Source organism: Anguilla anguilla, chromosome 14 (assembly GCF_013347855.1).
Source record: "Anguilla anguilla isolate fAngAng1 chromosome 14, fAngAng1.pri, whole genome shotgun sequence".
NCBI classification, from domain to species: Eukaryota; Metazoa; Chordata; class Actinopteri; order Anguilliformes; family Anguillidae; genus Anguilla; species Anguilla anguilla.
Window position 1 is genome coordinate 39082353 of NC_049214.1, and position 13276 is coordinate 39095628.

The following is a 13276-nucleotide window of genomic DNA, read 5'->3' on the forward strand; positions in this document are numbered from 1 at the left end:
TCCCATCCCCAACATAACTCCTCCCACGTGGATTACACTGAAAACACAGAACGCTGGTCTACCCAAGGTCATAAAAACCTGCTAAATATCGAATAATTAAAGCCGGGCTGCGGGCTACTCTTGAGGGAGCCCCTTAAAAAATAAGTGGGAATTTGACCACCGTCCCTTAAACTACTAGGAAGCGGTCTGCGGGTAATGTGACGCTGGCCTTAATTTGGGGCTGTCGGACAGCGGTATTCGGCGATGGTCGTATCTAAGAGCATAACATTGGTTTTGGATACGGAGTGGAGCGAGTAGCCCCAAACACTAGGCTGCCGCCGCATCGTAACCTCAGTCGACCCAGGAGGAGTCAGCATTTGATCCGTTCAGATCTCCAGACAACGTAATCAGCTATTTACTTTCTGTTGTTTGATTATTTTACTTGATATCACTCGTGCAAATACAGATTTCCAGGGATCTTATAGGTTAAAGCCCGTAGCGCTCACTGACGGTTAACATTACCACCTGACAGCCCACGGCATCCCCTCGCTATAGGCTAGGTTATATGTCCATATATATAATTAACATAGCCTAATGTAAAGTATGAAACGTGGCTACCTAACATTTCTTTTTCTTTTTTTAATTAGCCTAACGACGTTGTTATATTGAACTAAAATTCCATGGTCCCAAATTAATCCACAATATAACTAGTCTCTCTATGTTTGAAACTTTGTCTACTAATAGGCTATTATGAACCAGTCGATTAGTTTGCAAAATCAACATTCTCACCATAAAACGTGGTCTGTTGCAAGATAAAAGGTGCGTCCGACCCACCAACTTCAGCTTCAGAGTTCCACAGAACAAATACGTCAGCAGAGTAAATAACTAGGATGAAAGGCGATAAATATTTGCCGTGCAAAGCGTTCATTCAATCATTCGTGAGCAATCACTCGCAAAGCTGTTATTTTGACTGACCGGAATTAGCCTACCTGCTATTATAGCCGGTGAACGCTGACCTCCCTCAGGTTTGATCCACATTTCCAGGGTAAAATTTCCTCTAGGTATCTCAACACCTGGCTTGAGTCGGAGCTGGTCCCCTCTGCCGGTAAAATACACCGCTTTGTGCCGACCCGAAGAGCCAGCCTGCGACTGGCGAGGCGACCGCCGTTCCATTCCAGGGAGAGAACGCTTTCCCCGGGGCAGTCGCGTGGCACACGCCCCGGGGAAGGTGGCTTTGGCTTCCCTCATGCGCACCAAGTCTCTTTTAGATCTCGCCTTACCCCGGACGATTCCACACTCTGATCCACAAGACAGGAGGAAAGCCACGAGGCAGGCAAGCCAGGGGAGCGATGTCAAAAGTTTCATTTTCAACAGGGGTGAAGAGAAATGTTCAAAATAACTAACGATAGCAATAAATAAAGTCACAGAATCCTATCTCCTAGTTTCCCCCCTATAAACGTCTTCCTCTTCCCAGAGTCTTCGATTTGGTCATTATAATAGCTTTACAAGAAACACATTCAAGACACACAAACAATAAGGCTAAGCCGTTATTTTTCTTTTTATAATGTTAAGGCACAACCCCCTTTTTACCCCCACTATAAGCAAAAAAAGTATTACTCTAAAACACGGACCGAGGGGGGAGATGACTATGTTAATTCGTGCAAGTGTCCCACGTCTCAATTGAATTAAACTTATTTAAAAAGGGATGACTAATAGGTAATCATTTTGTATCGACTGGTCAGAAGCTATTCCAATCAGTGTTCCCAAAACATGTCTGGATTTACTTGCGGTAACCTCAACCGTTCACAATTTGTCACAGCTTCCTCCAGACCGTTTCCTTGTCCATCTCGCAGAAAAATAAATAGCCTACTATCAATAAAATTGAAAATAAATAAAAGTGACCCGCCACATCTCTAAAAGTCCAAATTGGGTTCCTTAAGTTGAGTCTCAGGTTTGAAAGTTGAACCGCGCAGAAGCATTTCAAGAGAGATGGGGAGCGGGTAACCAGCATTGAGAATCTTCATTGATTTGTCAGAAGCAGAAGGCTTAGAGCAGGGCTGGCGTCCGCACTGGAGGCTGGTTGTTTTGCATGTCTTTGTTAAACTGAAGCAAGCCACTCTGAAGTTTCGCTTAAAAAAAAAAACTGGAGTGGGAAGTCACAGGTAACCCCTGACGGCAATTTAATTTGGCGTTTCTCAGACGGGACGGTGTTCCACGGAGTTCAGAAGACGGCGCAGGTATCCCTCTAGCGGCTATAAACGGAACAGTCGTATACGAACGTTCAAGTTTACGCAAGTTGGCGTGTCAGGCTGCACAGACCGGGATGCACTGTCAGTTACGCATGGGAAGGCAGGTTTATTCTGCCGCGCGGTTGTAGTCGATGGCGTCATCGGCCAATTAGAGTTCGTAGCCATTTGGCAGAACTCACAGCTGGACGGTTCAACATCGGTGAGTTGGCAGAGGAACAGCCTTCTGTAGGCCATCGTCATGGGATGTAGTTTAATAATACGTAAGGATGTTTGAGGGGCACTGTCGTCGTCCCAAGTAGGCTACTAGACGCTCTATCAAGACAGTGCTCCCAGTGTTGGGCCGCACTTTAAAGGAGTCGCTGTTCAATAGCCTAACCTAAATTCAAGGATTTTTTTTTCAAATCATACGACGTTGGTATCTTAGTTTAATTCGTATTTTTAGAAGATTAAAAATATCTTTTATGAGTTGTCGAAGCAAGCAGCAATCCATTTTGCAGTAGGCTGCAGCTGCAGTGTTTTGCTTGTTTGTTTTGCCATCACCAAGCGAAGGCCTAGGCTATCCTCATCTGAGTTCATCGTCTTCATCCCTGTTCCCAGAGGCCAAAAGCAGCGGGCATTTTGTTAACTGTCGTGGTAAGAGTAAGGTTCTCCGGCATAAACATTTGTTTTTTTCTCCTATATTACGAATGGAGGATAGTTTTAATTCCGGCCCCTGCTTGGCTGTGGCCACGAGCGGGAACTGACGGCAGTTCCAAAAAGCAGGTCTTCCCGAAAATGTGTTGCGGTTCCGGTTTAAAGTGACACTGCACGGATATCACTCTCCATTTCGCCTATGAGCGAGGCCGTTAATACGACTAACATAATTCATTATTACAATTTCGATTTAGCTTGGTTAAATAAAGGAGAAAGTCTGCGCACGATCCATTAATGTGGCCCACTTAATCGGTCACACTGGAACCACTTAGCCGACGTGGTACCCGAATGCCCGTTAAAGGAAAATTCTTTCAACAGACATCTTGACGTGGAATTCCCAACATTCACGCTCTAATTTCATTTAACAAACACAAACAGCGATAAAAACAATTTCAAAAAACCACCATCATCATTTTACAGTAGATTAGAATGTTATTTTCTGGTGATCTTATTGATCAAACATGCATAGCCAGATTATTCTTAATTTAATTTCCTAAATTATTCTACCATAGTTAGCCTATTAATCATTATCCTGACAAGCATGTTCCAAGTCACTGCCTACTGACTACACACGCGCCGCCTATCATTTTGAACAACCATGAGTTAAAACCACGAAAATCAATGTTTTTTCAGGTACACATGGTGTCCTTTATACATATCCAAATATTGATACCAGCAGCAAACAGCAACCTTATGGGGATGTTTATTTTGACTTCATTGTCTAAGGATGTCACGCAGAACGAGCGACTGTTGAAACGGCATCGGGTCACATTTTTGTCCAATGGAAACCTGCCCTCTCGCGGTAGCGAGGCGAAAGAACCTCCCCGCATTCATCTCGGGCTGATTCTGATAAACGACGTCACCGATTACCAGAAGCTGAAAACCACGTGAACGGCTTATTGAAATATTGGGACACTCGGCAATAGTCCTAAATCTGTACACCCCGTACCGTATTTTCGTTGGTGGGTCCCAGTGCATTTGAATACTATTCTGTTTCTTTCCTTCTTTCTTTTCAAAAGAACAGAGTGCAGGCGGCCTCACCTCTTGCGCCGTCGCGTAAACAAACTTCTCAGCGAAAAGCTTGGGTTTAATCGGGTGGAAAAGCGCAAGTCCAGGGCTTGTGAGAGAAGAGTTGTGGGAATGTTTTCCGAATTACCATGTGAAACGTGGTCGGTAAGTGTTACGTCCCTCCGCCTCAGGTGGGGGCGCTGGCCGTTTGGACACATGCGTGTGTCTTGTTACAGGTAATTGAGAGCACCTGTGGCGGTGCCCTTTTAAGATGCCTGGAGTCGGCTTCTCAAGAGATGGAGGCTTTATCTCCTCACCTCTCGACCACGGCCGGGTCTTGATTTTATCTTGTGTTTTGCAGCTATTTTAGTATCTCTTATGTGTAATTAAATAGAGTTATTGGTTGTTTTTGGGAAGCCTTGGTATTGGCTTCGTTATGTTTGCGGGGGCTTGAGAGCAACCGTAACAGTACGTAACCTGGGAAACAAGGAGTTTTCGCCTCAGTGGCTTCGGGGCGAAAGTGTTGCAACGTTGGGCCCCACATTCCCGGTTCCCACTCTGTCTCGTGAAATATCCCACAACCCCCTGCCCGCTTGCAAATCTGCACCCCCTCCATGTTGGCCACAGCAACCAGCCATTTTTATACAAGTATAAAATGGCTCAGGGATTTAATACACAGTAATATGGCCAATTAAATGAGAAGACATGTTTCCATACGCAGTAACTGAACACGTTGGGTCCAAAATTAAATTAACTCTTACTTATGCTAATAGTAGCTACTACAAAATATACTTTGATCTTCACATGAAAAATACAAAATGTAACTAGTACTGCCCAAAGGCATCTTATTTATCTCGTAATTGTGAGTTTCTTCACGCGCATCACCCCAGCAATAATCCAGCGGTGTAACTGCGCGGGTCAAACGCAGGCTGGCAGAGGCCAAATGTTTACTTTGCTAAGCAAATAAATTAATCTGAAGTTGGTTCTCTTATCAAAGCTCAAACGAGGACCTTTTGTCAATTACTTGACATTACGAAAGAGCGTGAACCACGCATATATACTCGTTCTCCCCTTTGTAAAAATCTCAAACATAGGACAGTTTTTGCATGCTTCATCAACTTAAGAAAAGTAACTACATAGCATTTAAACAGGCATTTTAACGTGTTCTCATGACACGCAACGTACGTTAGCTAACTCCATTTGCATCAATGTACTGTAGCAGCGTTTAAAAACTCAAAAGGGCCGTTATTCCTTTCCCTCCCTCCTCTCCCCCCCCCCCCCCCCCCCCCCCAGAAGAAGCAGAGCTGCCAGGCACAGGTTCCGTTTCGTTAGGAGCCAGGTTTATTCGCACAGTACGTCCTACAGTGGCTAACACAATGCCGAGCATGTCACAGCACCGCCAGCGTCCGGCGTTCAGAAACAAGAGACCTTCAACGCTTATCATCGGCAATATATAAAAATATTGTGGCTAAAAAAATCTATAAATTAGGGCCTACTTGATTAGACAAACTACGTACGCCAAAGTCATGATGATACCTGCCAAGTCCTGCAAAGTAATAACAAAAATATATTTTTACATGAACACATACCGCATACCCATACTTTTTCCGCTTTCTGTTATATGACACAAAATAGAAAAAAATACAGTATTACAGTATTGTATTTATTCATAAATAATGAAATGAAACACATACTTCTTAAGTGGAAAAAAAAATGATGTGGCAACACAGCTTTTTTTTTTGTACATGTACATATTAATATAGCCCCTGCCATCTGGAACTTCCAATGCAAGGTGAACCCAAGAAAAAAACAAGCATACTCACTTCCTTCCATGAAACCACGTTATTTTCCATAATTTATAGCCTTGCAATAAAAATACATCTGTTTGGTTTAAACAATGTTCCTCTATAACAGTATTAAACACGTATTTAATTGAACACTATGTCTGAGGACAGTTTATAAAAAGAGGTATGATGTTATCGGACTTTACAGAAAGTTAGTTGCCCGTTTATGGAACACTTGCTCCCCCTGGTGGATTAAAACAGCAGTTCTTTTATTATTTATGCCCTGCCACTTCAAATTACAACTACTACAAAAAATGTCTCGTTTGATATCGGTCTGACTGTAATTCGTATGTAGTACACAGGTTTGTGTTGTATTATTTGCATGCATATCATTGAAATAACCGAACCTTCCTAATAAACATTGATCTAGCAGGCTATAAAACTCGCCCCATCCTGTCCCCAATGTTTGCAAATGAAGGCCTACTTGTACTTTTTACAGCTGAATCCTGTGATCTTTTCTCAATACCTTTCACTGGTGAAAGGGTTTCTAGTGAAACCGCTGATGAAGGCAAATTGCCCCGCCCCTATTATGACATCACTGCCTTTCATCCGCAAAAAACGTTCCCTTTAGCAGGGTGATTTAACAATGCTTAGATTCGCGATAATTTATTCTGCGGTTGACACCCCCCCCCCGGGTAAATGGCTACACACAGAGGTAAAGGGAACCTGTTCACAGGTCCAATGCTTCCGGTAGGAAATGACGAGACACGCTACGACCAATTTCTAAAACCTGCTATCGAGATTCCGTCACGGTATTTGCATGCAATGTGCGCATTCGGAGCCCGCGGTGACTCTGGGTGACTGCTGTATTGAAATGCCTCACCCAGAATGCACTTCCCTCGGATTCACGCATTGCGCTTTGGCCGCTATTCAAACTAACTGAAACGCGCCATTTCCCGTATTCAATCTAACAGCAGTGTGCTTTGTCCTTACGCAGCCTTTGCATTGTTTTGTGTTTTTTCCTCATACACCTTGGTATTACTAAGGAATTCCCTCATTTCTTAAAAAAAATTAAAAAAAACTTTGAAAAGTTAAAAATGTTTCATTGATAGGGTCATAGACGTAGATCTTGGCGGGGGCAACACGTCACCCCAAACTTACTAAAAACATCAAATCCCCCCCCCCCCCCCCCCCCAGTATTACCAAGTTGTATTAGGTGGTGTTCTCAGCTTGCTCAGTAGGTTTGTGTGAATTCATTACTCTGAACCAGTGGCTGAGCAGCTTCTGGTTTCCATGCCAACCTCTGGCCTTAATTACTAACTTGGCCCTAACATTCACGCCATCTGACATTTTAGCTACGTTTGTTCAAAAGCGCATGAGTGACGACCTCGCGTCCTCCCTGTATGAAACGGTTAATCTGTGAGTGAACCAGTGTTGGAGTAGATAGCCAATTACCAAAACCTGCGATTCACACCGGCCCCTCCAGACCCAGAATCGGCCACTCCCACTCTATAAACCAAGGGCAAAGCGCGTTGGGGTTAGACTGAATCGCCACTCCCCGTGGAAATAAACCCACGGCTCTGATTGGCCGTCGAACGCAGACCGAGTAACACAACGGAAAAAAACAGGGCAGCTACTGACAGAATCCAGTGCGAGTCTAACCACCTGGCCTGAGAGAGACCAGCCACACACCTGCACGTTTCTTTGGAATACTTTGCTACTGTGTATAAGCACGCTAAACAAACATTTTCAAAAGTTATGTTGCTCTAAATACACACCTAGCCGTAGGTTTAAAGTCGAACTTGATGCGGTGACCGGAGAGGAAGACTAATCGAAAAAATTGCTAAGAAGTCGCGTGAAAGTGAGGTAAAGAAAACTAAAAAAATAAAAAATTAAAACTAACTCTGAGGATAAAGATAGAAGTCTAGCATTGGAGGTCTAGGATAAGTTCGCTCAAGAATGGGCGTCAGAAAGAGCGGGAAAACTCGCTGAGCCCGGGAGGCAACCGGGCTCAGCTCACGAGCGCACAAACCCCTCCAAAAACCTGACCGTCACCCACGACCGCAGCGTCACTCCGTGAGCCATCTACAATCTTCAAGTCATTTTTGCGTGTATAAATTATTACAGTCAAACGGCAGAAAATAAAACTAAAGAGAAGCAGTCGAGGCCAGAGGTGGGCGCTCCTGGCGTTCGACTGCTTTTGCCATTTTCAAAGTTTAATCGTTTACAAACAAAAAACAAAACAACCTCTACAGGCATCAGGAGTACGGTTACAAAAAAATACCGTTATCGTAAAGACCGGACAAGAGTCGTCTTTGAACAGTCTCCCAAAAATAATAAAAACACATGACAGGGTCCGACACCGGGCGGCTCCTCAGAAGGAAACGGCCGTGGCGCAGGGGCGTCTCCTTGGAGCCGGGCCGAGGCGGTCCCGGGACGAGGCCGGCCCCGGGGGCGTTTTGGCGGGTGCGTGAGGCGGGGGCCCTCAGGCCGTGTTGGACTTGAGGAAGATGAGCTTGTTCATCTGGTCGGCGGTGAGGCGCTGCTGCCCCCTCATGGCCACGGCCTGCCGGCACGCGGCGGCCAGCTCGGGGCGGGCGGCCACGGCGGGCACGGCCAGCAGCCAGAGCGCCAGGCGCGCCAGCCGCGGGTAGCGCTCCGCCGCCGCGCGCCAGTACTGCAGCGGGCTGCTCGCTGCCGGGGGCGCGGCCTCCGCCAGGTACCGGAACACCTCCTTCCTGGCCTCCCCGAGCCCCGCCCCCGGCCCCGCCTCCCGCCGGCCCCTCTTCCCCGGGGGGGGCTCCGCCTCCCCGTCCGCCCGCTCGTCCTCGCCCTCCCCCATCTCGGCCGCCGCCTCGGCCACCCGGGCGGCGATGTCGTCGTGCTGGTGGGCGGGGGCGGGCCGGAGCTTGAGCCCCGGGTCCAGCGCCATGGCGACCTGGTGGGTGTGCTCCACCGCGAAGTTCTCCCTGAGCGCCTCCAGCAGGCCGTGGCAGAGCTTCCCGGCGGCGCCCGCCTCGCCCGCCTTGGCGGTGTAGTGCTTCTCCAGACGCAGGTAGGCGGGCAGCACCAGCTGCAGCGTGGGCCGGCGGTCCGAGCTGAGCTCGGCGGCGGCCTGGCGGAGGGGGGCCAGCAGGGAGGCCAGCGCCCCCAGCAGAGGCTTGCTGAGGCCCTGCAGGAGGGGCGCCACGGCGGGGCTCTTCCCCAGGGCCCGGCGGATCCGCTCCAGGTGCCCGTGCACCGTCAGCAGCGTCTCGGCGGTGGGGTCCCAGCAGGGCGGGACCGGGGCCGGGGGCGGGGCCTGCGGGGGCGGGGCCTGGTCCTCGGGCCCGTCCCAGGGGAGCCCGGCGGCGGCGGCGAGGTGGCGGCAGGTGTCCAGCAGGTCGGCGATCTCGCCCAGCCCCCGCGCCTGCAGGCTCTTCCTGGCCAGCGCGGCCCGGGCGGCGGCCCCCAGCTGGCAGCCGGCGCAGCACAGGCTCGGCCCCGCCCCCAGCCCCACCCGCCCCGCCCCCAGCCCCGCCCCCCGGGGCTCCGTCACGTACGTGGCCCGCGCCTCCGGCATCACGAACTCCGACAGGACGTTCTGGGCCCACTGCTGCAGCTGCTCGTCCCCGTCCGCGTCCGCCTCCCCCTCCCCCTCCCCCGGGTCCAGCTCCCGCGCCCCCAGCACGTACCGGCGCAGCCGCGCCCCCTCCACCTGGTGGGCGCAGAGCAGGTAGCAGGGCCGGGCGCCGCCCGTGTGGGCGTGGCAGCTGACCGCCATGCCGGGGGCGGAGCCGCCCCCCAGGGCGCAGGTCACCTTCACCTTGGCCTGGTTGTAGGAGCGGGGCAGCTGGCGCAGTGCCAGCGAGCCGGCGTCCCCGCCCCCGAGGGCCTCGCCCAGCGGGTAGGCGCCGTGCCGCGCCCCCGTGTCCACCAGCGTCTGCGCCAGCCGCAGGAAGTCCTCCCCGCCCAGGACGCTCAGAGCGCCCAGGTCCGCGCACATCGCCCGCAGCAGCCGCTCCGCCAACTGCTGCCGCTCCTTCTCCGGCAGGGCGCTGCTGACTGGGGGGGGAAGACAGAAACAGGGTTACGGGGATGTTTAAAGTTGACGGTTTGTGATGGATTCTCCAAGTGGTGATTTATATCCCCCTACCCCCTACATGCCCTACCCTAGCCACTCTAAATGTCCTTATCACCCCAATTTGAAATGCCCAAGAGTAACTACAGGGCTAAACCAGCGCCAACATCCGCCCTCAAACGCATGCTGCCGCCGTGCCTGCAAGTAGCCCACTACTACCCCAGCCGGCCAGAGGGGGCGCTGTTTCCCTCTGAGATTCCCGGCCGGTCCGCGGACACTCACGGTTAGAGGCGCTGTTCCTCTGCGAGGTGGGCGGAGACTTCCACGACTGCTCCTGGGCCGCGGGGGCGGGGGCGGGGGGAGATTTGGCGGTCCCCGCCGGGGAGTGGTTTTCGCTGTCCGCTGCGGACGCAAAGGGAAGGAAATCAGGGGAACGTGGGTAACGTAGGCAGAGGTGGAAAACGTCGCAGGGAAGAGCGAGCTGTGCCTAGAGGAGGCTGGCGCCCGAAATGCATACGAGGCTGTTTAGTCCAGCCCTCACACACAGGCAGCCAATGGGGTCAGAGGAACTTATGGAACCTTCGCTCAAAATTCTGTTTGAATATTCCTATGCCCTATAATATGTGCCGTTTGGTGTACGTGGTGACTACATCTATGGTTACCTAACAATTTCAGAAGGTTCAAAAGGGTTTCCAGATTGTCATGTTAAATTAGATTAATTTCACGAAACAGTCAAATGGGAAAAAGAAATTAAATTAATGCATTTGTTTACTCAAGCGAATTTATGATGCAATATAAAATGCAAACTCAAAAATGATGAATCAGTAACACACCTGCAGTTTCTTTACCCAATTATGTGCAAACTATAAATACCGCCTTGCGGTTGTATGCCTCCGCCAACCGGCAGCCAGTTTGGATATAAAATGTCATCACTTCATTTTATCCTATTAGACATGTGTGTGAAACTTTGTCATAATTAGCGTATGAATTCTTGAGTTATGGCCAAAAATGTTTTGTGAGGTCAGTGACCTTGACCTTTGACCACCAAAATCTAATCGGTTCATTCTTGAGTCCAAGTGGACGCGTGTGCCAAATGTGAAGAAATTCCCTCAAGGCAAACACGTGTTTTGTATTCTCTCAAGGCAAAAACGTGTTTTGTGAGGTCACAGTGACCTTGGCCTTTGACCACCAAAATCTAATCAGTTCATCCTTGAGTCCAAGTGGACGTTTGTACCAAATTTGAAGAAATTCCCTCAAGGCGTTCCTGAGATATCGCATTCGTGAGAATCGGGACGGACGGACGGAAGGATGAACGGACGGACAACCCGAAAACACAATGCCTCCGGCCACGGCTGTGCCGTCGCGGAGGCACAAAGATGCTGGCAGTCCCCCGCCTCTCCTGTAAACTCCACCCACTGTAAATGACTGACAGCTCCCTGCAGTGGGTGAAAATCAGATTGGGCTGCTGTGCAGTTCAGTCAGGGAATGGACGAGACTCCGGTGAAACTGCAGTGTAGTTGTCGAGCAATCGCACACCGAGGTTTCATTTTCTATTCAGTAACAAATCGTGAGATTGCAAAAAAAGTAAATTCAATTGTAAGCGCAAACACTGATATTTTTTCGCGATTTCGCCTTTTCGTTTTGGGTACGGCAGGGCTGTGCCGAGCAGACCGTTGAAAAACGCACGGTCAAATGGACTTTCATTTTCCAACCCGCGGATAGCCTACTCACACAAAGACACATTCAAATGTAAACTGTATTTTCGATGCAGTCTGAAACGGGAATGCTTCCACAGAAACAATGGGACCGAGTCATCAATTTAGACGAGGGTAAGAAAGAACGTTTTCACGGCTTGAGGGAGGACGAAAAATCGTTGCGCACGTGCACAGGACCCCGCTAAAGCTCAGCCACCGGACGGAGGAGGGGGAGGAGGGATTCGGCGAGGGGTTGGCGCAGTTTGTAGTTCCCGGTTAGAGAGAAAAATGACTTACTCTGCGGAGGCGGGAAGGAGCTAGACACCAGGGGGCACATGGCACCTGCGGGAGGAGGCGAAAGAGTAAAGAGTGAGAAGACGGCATTTGAACTGCTCCTTTTCTCTGCACGTCTAACTGCAGACGTCCCCAAACCTGTCTCTCGCCAGACCGCTTCCCGGGTGGATTATCTTAATAAATGTACGTAAGAAGCACACGAGTGCACCCTTAAAGCAAACCTATGGCGAGTTTCTCTAAACAAAAGACAAAAGCTGCTGGTATACCGGAGAAGGACAACTCATTTTAAATGTTATTTTCTTCCTAGCGAGTGCGAGAGGACACAGGATAAATAAATAAATAAATAAATAAATAACCCACATAGAGGGTCCAACTTGATCCCTTTTTTAAATCAATAAGCGCACACGAAATTAGAGCTTCCTTGTCAATCATCACATATGTTGCCGTGGAGACACTGAATGGAACTTGAGCTAGCCAGTCAGGCCCCACTACTCAGAGAACAAAATCATGCCTAAACACTACATTGGCTGTGCATTTTTACAACTCCTGTGTTATGTCCTATTGTTATGTATTTTAACTACATTTTCCTATATACTTGAAACAATCTACAAATTAGGGCTGTCACTTTTTTCAAGAAAGTGAGTTAGAACAAATCTTATAAAGGAGAAATTAGTTTAAATTCGTTCAAATTTTCTACCGCCAAAATTTAAATAAAACATTACCTAAATAAGCTTAAATGTGCTTGGCTATAACAAAACAAATTATGACTTGGTAGATCAACGGTTATAAAAAAAAATTATAATGCATGAGTCGATCATTAATAAACAACTAACTGATATTATTTGCAGGGGGGGGAAGAGTGGCAGTCTTTGGAGGTTTAGTATGGCAGTTTCCACACATACATACAAACTCTCTCTTTGGTTATTATTTTGTCTCTAACGGCACAGAACTTGTAATATTTCCAAATGGCACTCCTGGGTTGCAGTGGAGTCAGAGGTTCTCATGGCTCCTCCATTTCCAAAAGTATAACCGAAAAGCTACGTGGATAGCATGACTCACACGTGAACTCTACTTAGGCAACATAACGGTACACCCGCCAAACAAACAATAACACGGGCTCGTTGTTTATCACGCATTATCATGAACCTCAACACGGATGCACACAGAACTCAGCTAAGCTCCTTATTTAGCCTAGCCAATGGGAGTGTAGCACAGTGGGTGAGGAACTGGGCTTGTAACCGAAAGGTCATAGGCTCAATTCCTGGGTAGGGCACTGCCGTTGTACCCTTGAGCAAGGTACTTAACCTGAATTGCTTCAGTATGTATAAATGGATACAATGTAAATGCTATGTAAAAGTTGTGCAAGTCGCTCTGGATAAGAGTGTCTGCTAAATGCCTGTAATGTCATGTAATGATTACAAGTTTGAGCCCTTAATTACACAGATGGCAGCAGCTAAATAAATATTCACCCACAAGTCCATGCTTCTAACCTTCCAATCTGCTGCCAAGCCAGTT

General features: G+C 48.7%; 2 protein-coding genes across 4 annotated transcripts in view; both read right to left on the minus strand.

Annotated features, from left to right (window-relative positions):
* The window catches only part of LOC118213402 (pappalysin-1-like), an 88786-nt gene extending 86724 nt beyond the window's left edge, over window positions 1-2062 (minus strand). Inside the window, exon 1 of the mRNA XM_035392313.1 lies at window positions 969-2062. Coding sequence (XP_035248204.1) covers window positions 969-1344 — 376 coding nt within the window. The 5' untranslated portion in view covers window positions 1345-2062. The remainder of the gene's footprint in view (window positions 1-968) is intronic.
* Window positions 2063-7175: 5113 nt separating this feature from the next.
* The window catches only part of LOC118212183 (zinc finger protein 618-like), a 28826-nt gene continuing 22725 nt past the window's right edge, over window positions 7176-13276 (minus strand). For all 3 annotated transcript variants that reach the window (XM_035389840.1, XM_035389839.1, XM_035389842.1), the window contains exons 11-13: window positions 11765-11809; window positions 10056-10175; window positions 7176-9757 (exon numbers count right to left, since the gene is read on the minus strand). In XM_035389840.1, coding sequence (XP_035245731.1) covers window positions 8199-9757; window positions 10056-10175; window positions 11765-11809 — 1724 coding nt within the window. In that variant the 3' untranslated portion in view covers window positions 7176-8198. The remainder of the gene's footprint in view (window positions 9758-10055; window positions 10176-11764; window positions 11810-13276) is intronic.